General features: G+C 40.8%; 2 protein-coding genes across 2 annotated transcripts; one reads left to right on the forward strand and one right to left on the reverse strand.

Moving 5' to 3' along the window:
• The first annotated feature begins 60 nt into the window (after positions 1-60).
• On the forward strand, positions 61-4558 carry LOC109472114 (mitochondrial substrate carrier family protein ucpB-like). The gene is made up of 7 exons (XM_019771694.1): positions 61-209; positions 1227-1320; positions 1651-1813; positions 2460-2599; positions 2867-3072; positions 3383-3548; positions 4161-4558. The coding sequence occupies exons 2-7, from the start codon at positions 1239-1241 to the stop codon at positions 4346-4348; spliced, it is 945 nt and encodes a 314-aa protein (XP_019627253.1). The 5' UTR covers positions 61-209; positions 1227-1238; the 3' UTR covers positions 4349-4558.
• A 754-nt stretch (positions 4559-5312) lies between these two features.
• On the reverse strand, positions 5313-17630 carry LOC109472090 (endoplasmin-like). The gene is made up of 20 exons (XM_019771665.1): positions 17457-17630; positions 16259-16355; positions 14777-14918; positions 14502-14618; positions 13855-14050; positions 13533-13662; positions 13091-13202; positions 12588-12677; positions 11791-11900; positions 11210-11369; positions 10625-10825; positions 9963-10033; positions 9436-9607; positions 8872-9036; positions 8392-8543; positions 7880-7945; positions 7576-7654; positions 7097-7252; positions 6597-6746; positions 5313-6228 (listed from the first exon to the last, which is right to left on the reverse strand). The coding sequence occupies exons 1-20, from the start codon at positions 17506-17508 to the stop codon at positions 6187-6189; spliced, it is 2460 nt and encodes an 819-aa protein (XP_019627224.1). The 5' UTR covers positions 17509-17630; the 3' UTR covers positions 5313-6186.
• Positions 17631-20441: the final 2811 nt, after the last annotated feature.

Raw genomic sequence — 20441 nt, forward strand, 5'->3', positions numbered from 1 at the left:
CCTTTACCTTTACAGATAGAATCGTCCAATTAAAAATGGCGGCCGTATTTACTAGTATTAGATAGAAGAGACTCCGGCGTCCAGGACAAGAAATGATTCCATAAATTTCATGATTCTGATTGATTTTTGTAGGATTTTATGTATCCTAATGACCTCTGATTAATTCTGATGACTAAAAGATGACGGCATAATCAAACGATAAACCGCAGGTGAGCTTTCTTGTACATTTTCATAAGCTGCGAACAGCTTGTCTTGTCTACTTTTGGCCAACGCCCACTTTTTCGCAAATTCCTCATTTTTCTGAGAATCCAGGTCTTCCACGAAGTGTTAAAGGAGTTGATTTTAGAACGTGTGGACAGCTTTCGTCATAATTTTGATAAAGTAGAGGACATAATTTGTGGGGTGGTGTGTGTCAGAAAACTTTGTTGACCTTGAACCAAGGCTTGTATTGTATTGACCAAGTATTACATGTAGGGCCATACCATTTTGTACTTCGAGGGGTGGTCGTTTATAATTCTTATTCCATAGACTCATCTAACTGCCTATCAAAGAATGAGCAGTTCACCAAATAAAATAATTAAATTGTAGGAAAAATGTGGTCAAATTCAGTCCTTCCTGAAATTCTTGACAAAAAGACAATGCCAGGTCTGGTAGTGATAGGTGGTAATGAACAGGTGTCAGGCAGTAGTGGTATCAAAGAAGAAAGTTGTCTGCACATAATTTGCTTTCAGGTTAAGTTGATTGTCTTATGTTTTCACCTTGTAGCTGCCTTGCATGCAGAAGAGATAATCAGGTAATGTACAGGTAACATAGTCTCCACCAGACTTCTTTTGCGGTTTGAATAAATCGTAGAAATCGGCCTAAAAAGGGTATTATCAAGAAATGGCGGGGAAATGGAGCTTCTCTTGCCGGCTACCTTCTCTGTCCAATTAATACCCTTTTTAGGCTGATTTCTACGATTTATTCACCCCGCAAAAGAAGTCTGGTGGAGACTACAGGTAACAGGTTCTATGGGTCACAAAACAGGGCTGTCCTACTGTGACCAATCTAATAGTTCACATGACTTGATATTAAGCATGTCACAACACTCTAGTTCCAGACTGAGTTTATATTGAGTGATGGTGTTAGCTGGTTAGAAGTAGTATTTTGACTTAATTGTTCAATGAAACATTATGGCCCACTTTGTATGTTGTGAAACTGGAAATGTTTGACCCATTGTTTCATAGTGACCAGCTGTGATGGGTGGTGAGGAGAAGACATTGAACGAGCATGTTGCCCGATATGTGTTGTCTGGGACTTCATGTGTCTGTGCAGCTATAGGTAACTCTTCTACTTGTAATTACTAGTATAATGTACAATTTATAGGACTAGTGGGAGAGGACACAAAGTGTGTTCTTGTATAGTGTATATGTCACTGGGTGTGTATGTGTGCCTGTGTATGCATGTATGTTTTATGTGTTTGTGTGTATGCATGTAGCTAGTGTGTGTGTGTGTGTGTGTGTGTGTGTGTGTGTGCAGGTGTGTGTGTGCAGGTGTGAATTTAGCACAATACGTAGCCCTGGCCATGTTGACTTAAGAACATTGTTTTTGACAGAGCATCAACTGTTGTCGGAAATTACTGACACAAACCCTTCCCTTCCCCCTCCGCAGTGACTAACCCCATCGACGTAATCAAGGTGCGGATGCAGCTGGATAATGAGCTACGGGAAAGCGGGAAGGTTGTTTCTGTGCTGCGTGAGCGCTACTACCGGGGGTTTGTCCGGGGGAGTGTCACTATTGCCAAGGATGAGGGAATCAGGGGACTGTACAAGGGGTGAGTTTTACCTTTTAACCTAATGTCCAAGCAGATATTTTGGTGGCTGCAAAATACTGTACTAAATTGGCCTGGTGGCAAATGGATACAGTATGGCCAATGGATTATACTGCCTGGCCAATTTGACGCTGTATTTCGCAGCCACTGAAACATCTGCTTGGAGATTACTTTTAACCCTTAAAGTGCCAGGTTCAGTTGTAGATTAGCCATATCAATCTCCAAGCAGATGTTGGAAGGCGAAATGATCATGTAAATATGATTTCTCCAACGTCGTTGATTTTTTTCGAGCTTCTGGTTCAAACAGCCTTAGAAGTTATTTTGTAACAGAAATGGGAAGCTAGAAAAAATGTAACGATTCAGTCTTCCAACATCTGCTTGAAGATTTGTTCTTACATGCCCTAAGATAGGTGAGAGTTGTAGTTGGCTCACATGGTCCTTGTAATGGCACTGTAGTAGAGTTCGTACAAGCATTTGCTGAGAGATTTGGTCACACCATTGTATGACCTAAGAAAAGATATAGGTGAGAGTTGTAGTTGGCTTTGAGTCACATGGTCCTCATAACAGCACAGTAGTAGAGTTCGTACACAAGCATTTGGACATTTCTACAGATGAAATCTTGAATGTGAATCCTGACTTTATCACACAGCGTGTTTCCATCCATCCTACGTGAGGCATCATACAGCACCATCAGACTGGGATCATACGAGCCCATGAAGGAACTCCTGGGGGCCACCGACCCTGCACACACGCCGCTCTGGAAGAAAATCATTGCAGGAGCAACCTCAGGTCAGACATGGTTTTACATGTTAGAGCTCAGAATATGTTGTGGCTGATGAAACTCTGTTTGAAAGAGATTATGTTGTAATAAGTGTTTCCATTGAGGAGTGTGATTCTAATATCCATTCATGTAGTCTAACCCTCATTACGGGGAACAACAGACGATAAACCGGATAGAGAGAGAAAGAGAGAGCGAAAGGGAGAGGGAGGGAGAGAGAGAGAGAAGTTCACTTTCCCAGTGATATAATGTTCAAATGTAACATTTTTCTATTCTAGGAGCCATTGGTAGTTCTATTGCCACACCAACAGACCTGGTCAAGGTCCGGCTCCAGGCTGAGAAAAGACTGCCCCCTGGTGTCCAGCCCCGGTACCGCAGCACCTTCCACGCCTTTAGTGAGATCTGGCACACAGAGGGTCTGAGGGGACTGTATAGGGGGATCGGGCCGACTGTGAAGAGAGCAGCCATTCTCACAGCTTCGCAGGTGGGAAATCTGATTGGTTTTCACACCTAAATCTTCTTGTTCGCGTAATTATCCACATGATCAAATTGGCATATGGGATCATGATCGTTTAAAAGTCTACCTTAACCACTGTTCCCTGGCAGCAGTAGTCCAGTGGTGGTATTGATGCAGCTACTTATGTGATGTGCCCATACCACAGGAGTTGGCGTGACAACAGCACTGACGCAATATCCTGAATATAGAGATCCATCTAATCATTACGACACGACCCCTGATGATCTGATCTGATGCAGTAAATAAATTATTATGTTAAAGAGTCTTTTTGTTTCAGATTCCGTCGTATGACCACACCAAACACGCCATCTTGAACGCGGGCCTGATGGAGGAAGGTTTTCCGTTATTCTGCGTGTCGGCCATGGTCGCCGGCTTCATCACGGCCTTCGTTACTTCACCTGTGGATGTGATCAAGACTAGGATCATGAACCAAGCTTCCAAACGTGAGTCCTAAAAGTCTGGTATGAAGACTACTAGGCTAGGCTAGGATCATGAACCAAGCCTCCTAACGTGAGTCCTAAAAGACTGGTATGAAGACTACTAGGCTAGGCTAGGATCATGAACCAAGCCTCCTAACGTGAGTCCTAAAAGACTGGTAGGTAGACTAACAGTGATCAAGGAGTATTTAACCTCCTTGCAGTGATCAAGACTTAGTAGGATCATGAACAAAGCTTGTACACATTAGTCCTAAAAGTCTGGTATGAAGACTACTAGGCTAGGATTATATGTATGTACCAAGCCTCTGAACATGAGTCCTAAAGGTCTGATAGGGAGACCAACAGTGACTAAGAGAAGGATCATGAGCCAAGCTTCTAAATGTGAGTCCTAAAAGTCTGTCTGGGAGACTAACAACAATGACATCGAAAATGTTGAACCGATGAAAACTTCTCAACATGCAAACCTGCAAGAAATGATACCTGATTCATATGCCTGTAATTGCCTTGATATAATTTGAATAGACCCAGACTAGTGGTTCAGTTCAGTGGTATACCTTGATATGCTACTGCATTTTAGATATGGTTATTTACAGTCTTGCAACATTTTATTTTCCCCAGACCTACCTCGTGACCAGTGGCTGTACCGTAACTCGCTGGACTGTCTGCTGAAGACGATGCGTAGTGAGGGACTGTTCGGGCTGTACAAGGGCTTCATCCCCAACTGGATGCGGATCGGTCCTCACACGATCGTGACATTCCTGATCTTTGAGGAATTGCGAAGGCTAATTGGAATGAAGGCCTTGTGATTGTTTTAAAACCCTTGTCCTGCGGAGCACAACAATTGTTGTTCTGTACATACGGTACCATCTCTATAACACCCTGTATAGGTACGATTTGGGGGTATTTCTTGTGCAATACATCACACCGCATTGAAACACAACGAATGCGGAAGTAACTATGCCACTGAAGGGCCAAAAAAAATTGATCTATGATATAATTAAGACATGAAATTATTGTGCCAGGAATGCCAGCAGGACAAGGGTTAAATGCGACGTAGGGCTAGATAATGTAGGGCTAGATAATTTTATAACGCAGGGCTAGATATTGCACGACAATCGCACAATAATATATACATGTATATAGGAAGGGTAAGGTGGTAGGAGGGAGGGGTGTTGGCTTTGGTCATCATTAACCTTTGGCATGCTGAGAAAAGGAAAGATTTTGTTCTGGCAAGAACATACTTTGGAGCTGACTAATTATCTTAAGAGTAAGAGTGCAAGAAACTGTATTTTAAGGAATGCTATATATATTTCTAACTTGCTGAATACATGAATGTATCATATTTTTGTACATACTAGTGTATTTTAGCTGCCAGAGCACAATTTTACCAAATTCAAAAACATTTCAGATAGCACACACAATCTTTCATTATGAAAGATAGTGACACTTTAGTTTTGTTTCTCAATAATTTTGATGTAGAATTTATTTTTTTTAGTGTGTCTAGGTTTGGATATCTGGGAACAATCATGTACAATTGATTAAAATATGGACTCAGCAAAACAGTCTGCACTTTTCAGTTGTTATACCAGTTCTTTCTATTTCACATATTCTACAAACCACCAAACTGCTTCCATACACAAAAGTGTCTTGTTTCTACAAACACATTATTAACAACTTGCAGGCACCATATTCCTAAGCATGGCAAGAAGTGACAAGTCTACTTTTGTTGGCCAATACCTCTGACTTCTAGATGAAAAAGGACAAAGCAAGTTCGCTTGTACATGTGAAGTACACAATTTATTTCCCAAGTACTTCAGAAATGTACAATATCAGGTTGGTGGCAAATCATAACTATGGAATGCTTTTTTCTTCTTCTAGCAGTCTTTATTATACCCACTGACTGCATCCCCCCTTTCTATTATTCAGGTTCATCCTGATCTATATAATATTCTTCTTTGACAGTCTTGGAGAGCAAAGTAACAAGTAAAAACAAAGAAATCTTAAACAGAAACACCAAGTTAACAGCTTTGCAAAAACGATAAGGTGGTTTGGAAAACATTCAAATCCAGTCAAGTTTATCCCAAGTGTCAAGACATAAATTTGTATTCATCAATTGAAAATACCTTCTTTTCATATCATTATACTGTGACATTTAACTTACTTGTGCATTCTTTAATCCTTGTCTAGTAGTTTACGTAGATCTGACACAAATTACAACATCAGTAAGGAGGGCATGAAATGTCAAATGAAAACCTTAAGTCATCTTTGTTACATGACTTATGCAACAAGATCCCAAAGAGTGACATATTCAGTTTTCTTCCACAAGGCTGTAACACATAAAACCATGTACACAAAGGATACCGCTCCCTGCTTTCTACTATTATTTTCTCTCTAAAAGATGATGGTATATTCACCAAGATAGTAATTAATGATTCTTTTTAGCTGCATTTGCACATACATGTACCCAGTTCAGCACGACACTAGTATATACTCCCAGCTCTACCAGGCAGGTATGAAAAAATATGGTCAAATTCGATCCCTCATGAAATGCCGGACAAAAATACAAAGCCTGGTCTGATAGCAGTCTCTCAGAATTTTTACATTGTTGAAAAATGTACACGTGAGGATGAGTGTGTCAGTGGTATCAGAGCTCATCCTTTACTTCTTCTGTAGCAGCCTCTTCTCCCTAGAAGACAAAAAAAAAACAACATAAACAGATATGAGGACATGTAAACATTAGCATTAGCTGACACTTTTCTTAAGGTATATTTACATGAATATATATTGCTAGGTCCAGGGGAAAATTTAGGATTTTCAAGCCTTGAAAAGTGCTATTTCCCACATTTTGAAATACAAATCATGGGGTTAGGAGTGGTTGTCATTGGTCCTTTTGATGTTTACATTTACCCAAGATCTTTGTCAATTTTATCCATCAAGGTTGACGGATTGATTTCGTTCCATCACATTATACAAAGTTCATGCAATTGACGGAAAAACGGGTGCTGGCTAGAGCCCTGACTTTCTACATGATAAACATTTTGTTCAACAACTGACCTCGACAACATCTTCCTCTGTCTCTTCTGCTGTAGCTTCTTCAGCATCTCCCTCCTCCTCCTCCTCCTCCTCTGCCTCCTCAGCATCCACATCCTCCCCTTCCTCCTCATCACCCTCCTCCTCCTCTTCATCTTCCTCCCAGCCCTCAGCCTACAAAACACAACACAATACACCCGATAAGTTGATGTTAAAACATCAAGATATATTACAGCTATTAAAAAATGGGGAAAAAAACTGTAGAACATTCCTGAAATTTGTGTCTTTACAGCTTGTACAACAATACTGTTCTTAGAATTTTGTATTTCTAAAGAGCCAAACTCACAACAAACAATCAAGGTTTTACTTCAAAATGCAAAGTTCATCTACAAACAAAGCTCTGTATATCATCACATCACATGATCTTTTAGGTTCTGCTATTTGTCAAGCTTTTGGAATTACCATATAAGAAACATCAATACACAACATTTCAAAGTATTATCAAAGACATTATTTGTACAAACCTTTGCATTGAGGTCGACGTTCATACTGAGTCTCAGCATGCGCTCGATTCTGTTGGCAAAGTTGGAGGAGTCCTGCAGCATGAAGCCTGAACGCAGCACGGCCGTGTCGTAAAGGATCTGAGCCAGCTCTTTTGTTGTCTGGTCCTCTTGGTCAGTCTGACAAAATGGAAGAATATGTCAATTTCCAGCTCATATCAAACATGTATGAACAAGATCAAGATTAAATGCACTGGGATGTGTGTTGTTTACTGTAACAGCTTTGCATTACAAAGATAGCAAAAAGAAATGGGAGATTTCTAACTTTCTGCTTCAAACTTTTTGACACGTCATTATGCCTGTCAATCTTTCCCCCACCCACATACTGTCAACCTACTCTGTCCAGACAATCCACAGCTCCACCACCCAAAACAGTACTTTCACACACAGACGTAAAAAGGCTAAACCAGAGTTGTAAATCTAAAGATATATTCTGTACTTACATCAACTCTATTTTTCAGCTCTTGGACAAGTGGATGGTGGGGGTTGAGCTCAAGAGTTTTCTTCTGTGAACCATAGAAACTGTGGAGCAAACAAACATGAAACATTACTGGTGAGATTCGTATAGATACACTATGCAAATGTGAGAAACAAAATGTAAACTATCCTATCATGATCATTGCATAAACATATTGTGCAAAAAAGTTTTCACGGAAAAAAAGGTTTTCTACAAGTAAGCCCTTAAACATTCCATCCAGTTTAATGGGCATTTGTTAATAACATTTGAAGGAAAAAAGCTGTACTTACTCTTGACTGCTGTCCTTCGACCTTGCGTAAGCCTGGGCCTTCATAATTCTCTCCATGTTTCCTGACCTGTGGAGGGGAGTATCAAAGGTTACAGATTAGTTGCAGAAGGAATAAATTTTTTTTAATCAACAACCAGAACTGGGAAAACTAACAAACCACAAAGTTAGTTAACTGAAATAAAACTGCCACAAATATTTCAAAATTGATTCAGTTCTTGAGTAGCTCCAAGTAAACACATGAAAATTACATCATATAAAATCCAAGAGTCATTAGTGAAAAATTTTACTTTCCTTCACATATATACATGTAGCTACATAGCTTAAATTTAATCTCCAAGCAGATCTTTCGATGGCCGCAAAAGACAGTATCAAATTGGCAGTATCCATTAGCCAGACAGTATCCATTGGCTAATGGACACTCCTCTGGCCAATGGATACTACCTTGCTACCGTATGATCTGCGTAGAGACTAGCTTAAATTCCCATAGTACCAAATAAATAGCTGCACACTTACCAGCCGTAAGAGCTAGCCACCAGGGCGCAGGGGGACTCGGTCAGCCTCTCGGACAGCCTGGCCTTCTCAATCTGGTCCTTGAGGGCGGAGTCCTTCAGCCAGGTGAGCAGTGTCTCATACTCCTTCTCCATCTCCTCTCGCTTCTCCTTCACCTGTGTCAGCAAATTATACATCAGGCTTTTAGGTAGGATTTATTGTTGGGTGTCTTTTTAAGATGGAGCTTTTAAGGGGGGCTTTTTTGAAATTCATAATGCTCTCAAACACTACTTTCTGCCTTTTGAGGTGCAAATTTTGAGGAATTTGAGTTTTTTTCCTTCAGTAAACCATTTTTGTATTTATAGTAAGGCTGAAGGGAGGCATGTGTGCAAGTGTCAACAAACATCTGTCCTCGCTGACTGTACAAGAGCATAAAACATTTGAGTGGATCCCAAGAGCCTTGTTTTGTGGTGAATCATGAATTTAAAAAACAAAAAAACAAACCTTTTCTGACTCGTCGATCTTGAGCCCATCCTTGGCGACGTTCTGGAACTTCTTGCCGTCGAACTCGGGGAGGGACTGGATGCAGTACTCGTCCACAGGCTCCACCAGGTACAGAACCTCGTAACCCTTCTTCAGCAGACGCTCCACAAACGGAGAGCTCTCAGCCTGGGGGAGGGGAGGAACATGGTCAATCTTTTGTCTTAAAAACACAGGTCTTTGCTTCACAACTAGAGCTATAATAGAGTAGAAATACAGTCATTGACAGTTGGGACACTTGATAGCTTTGCTGTTAGATGTGCAGAGGTTGGGCCAGCCAGCTCCCACTGTGGAACTGGTGTGTTACATAGAAGGGCAGTTATACTTGCTGTACAGATACAGATACTGATGCTAAGGCAGCCTTTTGGAACCAAATGTCTATATCTTACATAATTAAGGTGCTGCTGAGTGGTTAAAAAATCAACAGACACAAAGCTAAACTGTGTCTTACTATTATAGGTGGCAGATCAAATTCCAAACAAGTTCCAAACTTTTGCGCTGAGTTAAGGCCATAGCTTATGTGCTCACCTCCTTCCTGCTTGTGCCTGCCATGAAGAAGATGGCCTCCTGTTTTTCCTTCATCCTCTCCACATACTCGGCCAGAGACGTGACGTCACTCTCAGAGTTGGAGGACTGGAAACGCAGCAGCTTGGCCAGCCTGGTCCTGTTGGAGTGGTCCTCGATAACACCCAGCTTAATGCTGGAAAACAGGGTGGAATTTGTTGGTTCCAGTCTCATACAGACCTGATCAACCATTCGTGCATGTAAACACGTCTACTGTAAATGTAGAAACTTTTGCAGTGGTTTTATTTTCATGGCTCTTACCACAAACAATGTGTTTTTAGTTCTACTGTAAGACAGGATTGGCATCAAAATACGCCAATTAGAATCAGAGTTTTACAAATGTCTTATTTGGTTATCCCCAACCACGGCATGGACCAATCAGATGTACTGACACAACTATAGTACTACAGCTAATCATATGTTCCATCACAAATACCATGGCCAATCAGATGCTTTGTCACAACTACCATGGGAATGTACATGTATCTCACCTGGTGCTGTACTCTTTCCAGAACTTTTCCAGATATTCATCACTGTCCATTTTCTTGATCATGTCCAGAGTCTGAGTAAGGTAGCGAGTGAAAGATCATGTATTATTTGTCACCAAGGCACACCATTAACTTACTTGGTGCTGTACTCATTCCAGAACTTTTCCAGATAATCCTCGCCCTCGATCTTCTTGATCATATCCAGAGTCTGTGGAGAAAAATAGATGGGAGAAAAAAATACCACATTACTGTGGAGGTTTAGGCCAAACTGTGTACCACACGTGGAGCAAACCGCTGGTGTTCAGGACAGCCATGCTTTGGTCCTGGAACAGCATGCTTAGCAGGGAACAGCTGGAAGCCAGCTGTTTCAGAAAGGAGAGAACATGCCAGAGGGTGATTCAATCTGCAAAAGTACAAAACACACCAACAAACACTACAAAAGTGTGATTTCGAACTGTATAGTATAAAACACACACTACAAAAGTGTTCTTTCGAACTGTATAGTACAAAACACACCATCAAACACTACAAAAGTGTGATTTTGAACTGTATAGTACACAAAACACACCAACAAACACTGCAAGAGTGATTCTATAACCTTGCACATTCCTTTTCCACACCAAAAACCAAATCGCAAACAAGAGAACTGAAACAAAAGCTCTTACCTTTCTGACGAGCTTCTTCTTGATGACTTTAAGAAGCTTGTGCTGTTGTAGCGTCTCACGGGAAACGTTGAGCGGCAGATCGTCAGAGTCCACCATGCCCTTGACGAAGGACAGGTACTTGGGCATCATGTCTTGGAAGTCGTCGGTGATGAAGACACGTCGCACAAACAGCTTGATGTAGTCAACCTTCTTACCATACTCCTGTGGAGAAACAGTGCAACAATGTAACATCAAATATGTACAAAGTGTGTGACTTTTCACCAAAAGCACATTCACACAAATAACTTTTCAGTCAATAAAGCACTTAATAAGTAAAGCAAACAACTTTTCATGAAGTCATTACACCACTTTCCAGTATCTTTTATGCAATGCATTTTTGGCACATGGCCTAAACTTAAGTAAAGCAAACATACAAAAGTACATGAATAGTATTGTAGTAATAATTTGCATAGTGCATGAGTAGTTATATGTACAGCATTGTTGTAGCAGGCGTAAATTTGTAAAAATCTGACAAAATCCAGATTTACCTTGTACTTTTGCCAGGTTAATTTTACAATAAAATGAAATTTAGAAATGAAATGTTACCTGGAACATGTCGCGAGGACCAGTCTTGGGTACAAACAGGATGGACCTGAAGGTGACCTCTCCCTCGGCCACGAAGTGGGTGTGGGCCAGCGGGGCGTCGCTGTCCTTGGAGAAGGACTTGTAGAACTCCTCGTATTCCTCCTCCGTAACCTCCTTTGGTCTGTAACCATGACAACAGGAGGGTAAACAAGGAGACAGTGATGAGGCTGGGCTCTTTTGTCTTTCCTTCATTTTGAGGCAGCTGCCTTCAACTAGCTGACAATTCTGCTGTCTTTTTGTGGCTAATACTATATGGGGTTTGCCAGGCGTCCATCCAGGAAAGTCGAGTAAAGTGCCTTCCTTTCCCAAGGGCAAAAGATTGGTGACATCGCAGGGATTGAACCCCAGACCTCTTGTTCCAATTCCAACCACTCTGCCGTTATGCCACACGACCCCACGTCTTGCACCCATCCCTGTGTTTGCTGCTTAGCAACAGCAAAGACAACACTTTCATCAAGTGATCATAGGTGCCACAAACCTTTTCGACAAAAATGACAAATAATGTTTTAGATATGTGTTAGAGGGTTAAACTTTACACTTACGGCCTGGTCCAGAGGGGCTTGTTTTCATTCATCAGCTCCCAGTCCCAGGTGGTCTTCTCCACGGACTTGGTCTTGGGCTTCTTCTCTTCTTCTTCATCTTCCTCTTCAACCTAGTAAGGAATAAAACAGAAATGGCTTTCATTAGGAGAATGGGAGGTGTCTTTTCTGAGGAAAAACTTACTGGATTCCTTATTCTAAAGGACATCTACTGCGGTAGTAATACAATAAAACACATAATTGCAGTCAGCATGAAAACCGCAAAAATAAAACCACTGAACATTTCAGGATTTACTGTATCTTTTGCCTGTTGTTGTATTTTGCACCTTGAACCCTTGAAACACAAGCCACCTAAAACCCTACATCTACTGCAGTAACACAGTCACCATGAAAACTGCAAAATTAAAACTACTGTGAACATTTAGTGTATCTGTTCCCTGTTGTTCATTTTTCTTTTACCCTAAAACCCTTGAAAGAGGCCCTTCACAAGCCACATAAAACCTTAGAGATCACAGAGTCACTAATTAGACTAAATGCTGGTACCTTCCCATCATCCTCCTCCTCCTCATCTATTTCATCCTCATCCTTGTGAGCATTTAAAAGGAAGAAGACATAACAAACATAATAAATTATGATTCAGGTATGAAGGTAAACATTTATATCCCTTTTGATGGAAATAACATGGCGTAAGGATCAAAATGTGAGACACTTTTTAAATAACGTTTACATTAAGCAAGTACATTGGAAACAATTATCATGTGCTAATGTATGCAAGGACTTAACATATTAAGCTATCTCACCTTGGCATCCTCATCCTCCTCTTCCTTCTTCTCCTCATCTGCCTCTTCTTCAGCCTCTTCCTCATCAATAGGCTCCTCCACTGTCTCTGTCTGCAGGGGGAGGGTTACAGTCAAACTTACAACTCCATAAAAATCAAACCGGCACAGAGAAAATACGTCAGCAGTTGACTTATCCAAAGATGAAAGTAACCACTGGAAAATTTTTTTTTTTTAATTTTATTGAAATTGCAACAATGCAATACACGCAGGACAGAGGCAGCTGTTGCTGGTGTTGTGTCCCGCACATAGAAACAAATACTGGACAGACAATACTCATTTTCACCTGAGTCTAGTGGGGAAAGTCGCGTAAAGTGCCTTTCCCAAGGGCACAAGATCAGTGGCATGTCAGGACTCGAACCCAGGACCTCTTGATTCCGAGTCGCGCACGCTGCCGTTGCGCCACACGACTCCACCACTGGAAAATGCCAGTAACTAAAGGAAGTATGAATAATGAGTCTCCCTACCTTGCTAGTCCACAGGTAGATGGGGAAGTTGATGAACTGTGAGTACTTGCGCACCAACTCCTTGATGGTGTGAGGCTCCAGGAAGTCCTGAGCTTCTTCCTTCAAGTGCAGGCTGGAAAAACAGAGCAGGGCTTTTACTTTAGCATTACATTGTATGCTGTTCGTACAGCAAATCATCAGGTCTGGGTGTTTCTGTTGGTATATACGGTAAAATAGCACAATTTCAGCACATTCAGTTAACAACCTATGCATAAGTTTTCTTTAATTAGACTACAATCTAAACTTCCTTTTCCAAATCCTTTTTTTTTACTTTTGGCATATTCTAAAATGCAATTGATTGTTAAGCATGGACCTGTGTAGTTCCTTACTGCAAGACAAGAACCTATGCAAATCAGTACAATGTCAATGTCACAATGTAAACTTGTACAGCATGGTTACTGACCTGACAGTGGTGCCTCTGCCCAGGGTGTCACCGCGAGGATCCTCCACCACACTGAAAGAACCAGCATCAGACTCCCAGATGTGCTGCTTGTCCTCGTTGTGCTTGCTGGTCACCACCACACGGTCAGACACTGGACATCAAGAGGAACCAAGCTCTTAATATCTAGATCCAATAAACTACACCATAGATAGAATGCATCTATGGACTCCAAACCCAAACATACACACTAGCATTAATTGGCGCAAGTCAAAACAATACTTCCATCCAAGAAACAAACAATCTTTTCAAAAAGAAGACTATGTTGTCAATACGGTAGACTTACCCAGGAATGAAGAGTAGAAGCCGACACCAAACTGGCCGATGAGAGCGCTCTGTTCCTCAGCCGTGCCCTCTGCCAGTTTGTTCAGGAACTCGCTGGTGCCGGACCTGGCGATAGTACCCAGGTTGTTCACCAGGTCGGCCTTCGTCATACCAATTCCGGTGTCCGTAACGTGCAAGACGCCGCCCTCTTTGTCCGCCTGTAGTCACGACAGTATCGATAATAAATAAATCATCCAAAGCCATCTTAAAACATTGTTGAGATCATTCTATAGCATGGTCACTGATTTCAAGCAGGGGTTCTGAGTTTCACATGTAAACACATTTAGTTCCCAAGTCTATATCTTCTCTTTGTCCACCTGTAGTTGTGGCAGTATAGATAATGAGTGACTTGTTTGTTTCTCACAACAACATTGAGACTATTCTATTGCATGGTTAATGCTTTAAAGCAAGGACTCCATATGAGGTTTGCATGCACATGTATATACATAACAAGGCAATCAGAGATAGCAAACTTCACCCTAATCAGAAAAACACAGACATACAGACGGGTATACAAAAAAACGGGAGGTTTAGTAAATAAACATTAGCAAAGTATGGGCTATAACTAGTATTGCAACAACTGCATTCAAAATATGTTAGAGTTCTTACCTTGATTTTGATGGTAAGTTCTTCATTCCCAGACAGTACGTCCTTGTCTGTAAGCGAGAGGAAGCGAATCTTGTCCAGAGCATCAGAAGAGTTGGAGATCAACTCACGAAGGAAGATCTGGTTAAGAAAATAACAATTGTGATTATTCAAATGCTGGAAATAGATATTGAGGAATCAATGCCTTAAAAAGTGATGAATATATACCAGTATTGTATGACTTTTAAGGAAAGGTTTAAGTCTAAGACATGACTGAAAAAAAGAAAAATCTTGCTCACCTCCTTGTTCTTGTACAGAGAGTTGATGATGAGTTTCATCATACGACTGACTTCAGCCTGAAACTCATGTTTTTCCGCTCGATCTCTCATTTCTTTTATTTGTGCCACATTTAATCCGTCCAACTTGATGGCCTCTTCCTCCCTGTGAAACAGCACCAAAAGAGATTGATTTTAGAAATCAAACTGATGCCAATTTAACTAGGCTCATCGAACCTGCAAGAAAACAGCTAATGCATAGGAGATGATTTAATCATCCTATCTAACAATGGACAGTTTGGAACAGGTTCAACACATTTACATCAATTGCTTTGAAAGGCAGCACTTAGTTTCTGCTCAACAAGTTATATAAATGGATTGAAACTCTTTACGGCAAAATGGCCACTGAAAATGTTTGAACTGAAATCATCAGACCTTTTGGAGACTTAAGGCCTAGGCACATGTGCACTGAGTGCCAATACGATGCTGATGTACAGTGATATCAAGAAATGCTAAATATTCTTCAGATGCATGTAGGGATTTCATGTTATTCATAATACCAAGCATTCTTTTGACTAACCAAATTGCAAATTATTTATTAGTATACTTTTTCTCCACTGTTTTAAAATTTTCTGCAAATTTCAGACACCAGCCCTGAATTGGCAAGGGTTTCCTTTTTCTCTTCACAATGATGCTGAATTATTAAGATTGTATTGATCACCTACAAAATCAAAGGATTAACGGTTTCTGGCGATAAAAAAAATACATCCTTTGTAGTCATTGAAAGTAGTACATAAGTCACAATAACAAATACTCTCACAATGCAATTGTTGACAGTGCATCACCAAATATGGAAATGTAACAATCAGGTGACCACTCAGCCATATCATGTAGAAATTGTGAACCAAGGTAAAATCCTGGTGATGTGGCATTTTTGGGCAAATACCTGTATAATCAATTTACTATAAACATTGTTGACATGTGGCGAGTACCTGTAGTTACACTATTGCACCATTGCCACCAACCCTTGACACACACAAAAACCTGCTGTACAGGCCTAGCCTTGTTACATAACCAATATGCCAAAGGCCATTGCATCAAGGACTCATCTCCAAGCAGATATAGGGGGGACAATATTGTATTGTCCTCCAGAGGGTGGAGGCCAGTCAGAAAAAAACAGGATTCTCTGCCCTACATCTGCCCTACATCTATTATCAAACCCTACTTGTCTGTAGAATTTAATACTACTAGTATTTGTTTCAATCACTGGCTGTTAGTATTTTTTTTTTCAATGCAAGGCATACACAACCACTTCTCGGCATTGAACTAGAAATATGAGGGTGGATAGAAACATGGCTATGTCAAGAGATGGCAGTGAACGTTTTATTTATTTTTCATTGTTTATTTCAGGCTCAATGGCCTATAGCACAGACACACAACATTACACAAACACATCTAAAATAAAATCGATTTGAAAGCCTGTATACTATTGAAGGTTTAAGTTACCTCTTGACAGCTTCGTCGTCAGTCCTGGACCCCTCCGCATGGTCACCGATGTCATCTTCAACTGTGGCATCAGCCTCGTCATCAGCATACACAGTAGCTGTGGGGTGGGGGGCAAGGAGAAAAGTAATCAAAACCTATGTCAGATGTACCTGAACAGGTGTTTGAAAAGAAAATGAATTTTGTTACCCATGCTTTTTTTTGTAACACCACAGGCATTTTGTTTTCTCATGTCTGCATCTGTTCTAACATTATGCTGTGCATGCATTGCATCCAAATTTTATGGCATAGTACTTTTTATTAGTACAAATCAATCTTTCGGAATCTCTGAGTTTGAATATGAAACAATGAAGGGCACAGTTCTCTATTCACAAGGTTGAACCACTTGTTTGAAAAGGGCCTCGTAAACAAGTGGTTGTGAATAAAGAGCTTTGTTTTGCAAACATTCACCAACCTGATGAAATTATTTACCAATAGGAGAAACAATGTACTAGTTCACTGAGTTCATGGTGAGAGGTTACCATATCTCTGATAATCTGATTACCATGTTACAACATGTAATCGCGATAATATCTTATGATAGCCCAGTCTTGTCTTTTTACTTTCTTACATTTCAGTTTGGACTTTCCAAAGGTAAATTACGGTATCATCATCTAAAATCTTTCTCGTTTTTCAGATAATTTGTCGATCGCAATAATTTTTTTTTTTCAAATACAAGAGTAGATTGTCTATGGCTTCCTGCACATTAACTGTATAAAGTGAAGTATCATAAAATCAAACACGGCTCATTTCAAACTTTGCAACCTTCAGTGGCTAAAAGTTTTAATTCTTAATCAAGAGGTATTTTAACAGTGTTCAGAGAATAATTTTCAAAACACGATTTTGAGTTGAGAGATAATTTTGGTCGAAATGTTATTTGCCGGAAAAAACTCCAGAGACAGGAGGCAAATGCCATAACATTTTTAACTGAACAAACTACCTTCTGTACAACATGTAGACACGCCTGAACAGCGATCAAAACACTGCTTTATAAATTTGTGTAAAACAAAGTAGTGAAGAAACGAAAATTTAAAGGACTAAAATCAGGTACCGGCACAGTACATCACGCCCCCCTCCCTCTCGAGCTCGCAAACACACACGTGGGTTTTCTACACCGAATTTCCCTCTGAAAATCATCGTACAAAAGCTTGCAGTAGCTCACCTGTAGCCAGAAACAAGCACAGAGCTCCGAAGAGCCAGTATTTCGCCGACATGATGACTGTTTTCGTCAAATTATCTCTTGGAAAAGAGAAAAGGCGTCAAACCCTCACAAGTCGAAAATATCGTCTGACACCGACAGAGGAAACCCGATCGGGGAATACCTCACAGTCAACCAATCAGCGTGCACCACGCTTATACACGTGACTACATCTGGACCAATCAGCATTGTCCAACACACAACCCCGCACGCCCAGAGCGTGGCCGGCGCTGATTGGCTACAGGAACCCGGAAGTGGGCGGCAACGAGCAACGTGAGCGGAGAGGGCCACTAATATCCAAGCAGATGCAGGGTTCAGCTTGTTCTACGTCTGTTTTGGCACCATTTCCAACATCTTTCTAGCGGTCAGCGTGTTCATGTTTTCCTATCTCCATAGCGTGATTCATGAAAATGGCCGACATTAGAAAAAACACAGAAAACATCGCAAAAAATAAGACTGACCCTACATCTGCTTTGAAATAGTTCCACATGTTTGAGAGCCTGCAATATAGCATGTGTGAACAGGTGGCCCTGTAGTAATCTCAAAGCAGATGTAAAGATACGACTTAGTCTCAGTGTTTTGGGCGTGTTTTTGCAATATTTACATCTTTCTAGTTTGTTTGGATGTGTGTTTGGATGGTTGGATGTGTAACGGATGGTGCTGTAACTTCGGACGAGTTTTTACTAGTTCGACATCACAGAGCACGGACGTGGATTGTCAAAAAACCGTTACGTTTCAATTAATGATAAATGAGCATGTGGGTAACCAAAGAATTTTCCATGTGGAGACGAGTTTACACGGACCATGCTCGATCAAGCTGTGAATTGCCGTCAGATTAAGCAGCGCTGCGTTAAAATAAGAAAATTGTTGATTTTGTTCTATTTTAAACAGGGTGCTGTAACTTCGGATGATACATATATTGATCATTTTTTACAATCCTAGTTACGTTATGCGTAAACAAATAGAATAATTACGTGTCAGATAACTGCAACCTTCCACTGATTGTCAATTTTTGATAGTGCGTATCTCGTCAGAGGTTTGAGGCGTGTTGTAACAAAGCATGGCCGTGACGCGCCGTGCGACAACCAAATCCTTTTAGGCCGTGTCGACGCTGATGATCTCCTAATGGTGTGGCTAGGGTAGTAAATAACTGGGCTTCAAAAAAATACTGCAAACTACAAACGTACAATTCTTTCACATGTATTTCCGAGGTCGTCCAGCCATGCCCCCGCCGGAAATTGAAGCGCTGACCTCTGCACTCTGGAAACACCGCATGTGAACCCCTAAAATGTGCGGCCAACATTCACTGTCGTTCTAAAGCCGGCCGTAGCTGATTCTATCTATTCTGGTCAAATAAAAAGTTTCTTAGCAGCTATTAAAAGATATGAACTGTAGTCTGATTGAGAGTTTTACAATAAAATGCGTCACACTCTCCCTAAATAATAGCGTAAGTTGCTATCTTGATGGACGAGCCAACTACGCAGCCAGGGGGAGTGCTTTGTGAGTGGACATAAGGTAAGGTACAACAGAGATGTTTGTTTTCAAAGTAGATCTTATTTCAATAAAGATTATTAGCTAAATACCTTCCGTACAATAAATATACTACTGTGATTCATTTTTTGATATCTAATATTCATTCATCTCACCCCTTTAGTAGTACTGTTGTCGTCCTTGCGCTAAGCAACGCGCGGGATATGAGTGGGATATGCGCATATAAAAATGGGGGCGTCACTTTTACGGAAAGATGCACACTATAGGACCGAAAGGCTCCAAACCGTCACTTAAGTCTGGGTACCATTATTACTAGTAACGGTAAGCAATGATTCAGATACAACACAAAAAGTGTTTTGGATGAAATGGATAAACAAAAAAGTTACGTAAGTAATGTTACAGTCCAACTATTTTCCCGCCAAAATTAAGATCGTCTCAGACGTGACAGAGAAATTTCATTTACACCGTCAAGGATTACCTCCGGACATCAGCAGACATCATGGTGTGTGTTTATCATTAACTTAGAGAAAAAAAATGCTCTTTGCCTTTTTTTACAGTAATTTAAAAACGAATTGAAACATTTAGTTTGGATTATCCCGAGTACAAGACATGACTGAACAAGGTAGCAGCTATTAACACTGAAGGTCATGTGTGTTCTTGCAATGTTTTGACAATTTTCTTCCCTTTTTTACTTGTAGAAGTTGACTCTACAGACAGTACACCACGTAGAAAATGCACAAAAGGTTATAGCATGGAGCGATAAGGAGCTAGATCCACCGATGAAGATCGACGAATACCATCGTCCCGGCGCCCCAAGGGCAGGTCTGATGACCTATGCAAGGATGGAGGGAATGTGGTTGCCAGTCGGCTGGGTCAGGGAGGCCAACCGGCAGGCCGTGGAGGAGATGGCAGAGGGAGATCTGGAGGGCCTGGAGGTGGTGTTGATGGAGCGGTACATGAAGAAGGGCTACCCTGTGCTGAAAGTTGAACTGTTCTGCAACTAATTCATGAGAGAGTAAAGTTTTGAGAGAATAAAAGTTTATATGTGTTGGTGAAGTTTTATCTTTATGTCCAACACAAAAGAATTGTGTTTGTGAGTTTATGTGGCCATGCATAATCTGAAGTCTAGTTGGTGGTAGCGACTATTGGAGCGGACGGAAACTACCCAGGATGGTATGCAGGCTAATTCTGATTAAAGTCTACTGCTTAAAAACAAATTCAACAGACGAAGCACGTGCATATACTCACTATATTAGAGAATTGAGAAACATGGTTGTCAAATTATTTTCAATAATAACTTTAATAAAGAATAAAAAAAAAGCACGCCATGAATAATGGTGTAGTCCAACTATTTTCCCGCCACGCGCGGTGGTGACAGAAACGCCTCTCACACACGCACAGCTACAGGACGTCCTACAGAGAATACCTAAACAACACTTATTTGTCCACGTCAACAGC

This window comes from Branchiostoma belcheri, unplaced genomic scaffold (assembly GCF_001625305.1).
Source record: "Branchiostoma belcheri isolate BF01 breed outbred unplaced genomic scaffold, Haploidv18h27 scaffold10, whole genome shotgun sequence".
Lineage (NCBI taxonomy): Eukaryota > Metazoa > Chordata > Leptocardii > Amphioxiformes > Branchiostomatidae > Branchiostoma > Branchiostoma belcheri.

Coding starts and splice junctions, on each gene's coding strand:
- LOC109472114 (XM_019771694.1), top strand. CDS start 1,239: ATGGGTGGTGAGGAGAAGACATTGAACGAGCATGTTGCCCGATATGTG. Junction 1,814..2,459: donor ATCAGGGGACTGTACAAGGG/GTGAGTTTTACC, acceptor TTTATCACACAG/CGTGTTTCCATCCATCCTAC. Junction 2,600..2,866: donor CATTGCAGGAGCAACCTCAG/GTCAGACATGGT, acceptor TTTCTATTCTAG/GAGCCATTGGTAGTTCTATT.
- LOC109472090 (XM_019771665.1), bottom strand. CDS start 17,508: ATGTCGGCGAAATACTGGCTCTTCGGAGCTCTGTGCTTGTTTCTGGCT. Junction 14,051..14,501: donor AACTTACCATCAAAATCAAG/GTAAGAACTCTA, acceptor TCGTGACTACAG/GCGGACAAAGAGGGCGGCGT. Junction 9,037..9,435: donor CAGGCACAAGCAGGAAGGAG/GTGAGCACATAA, acceptor CCCCTCCCCCAG/GCTGAGAGCTCTCCGTTTGT.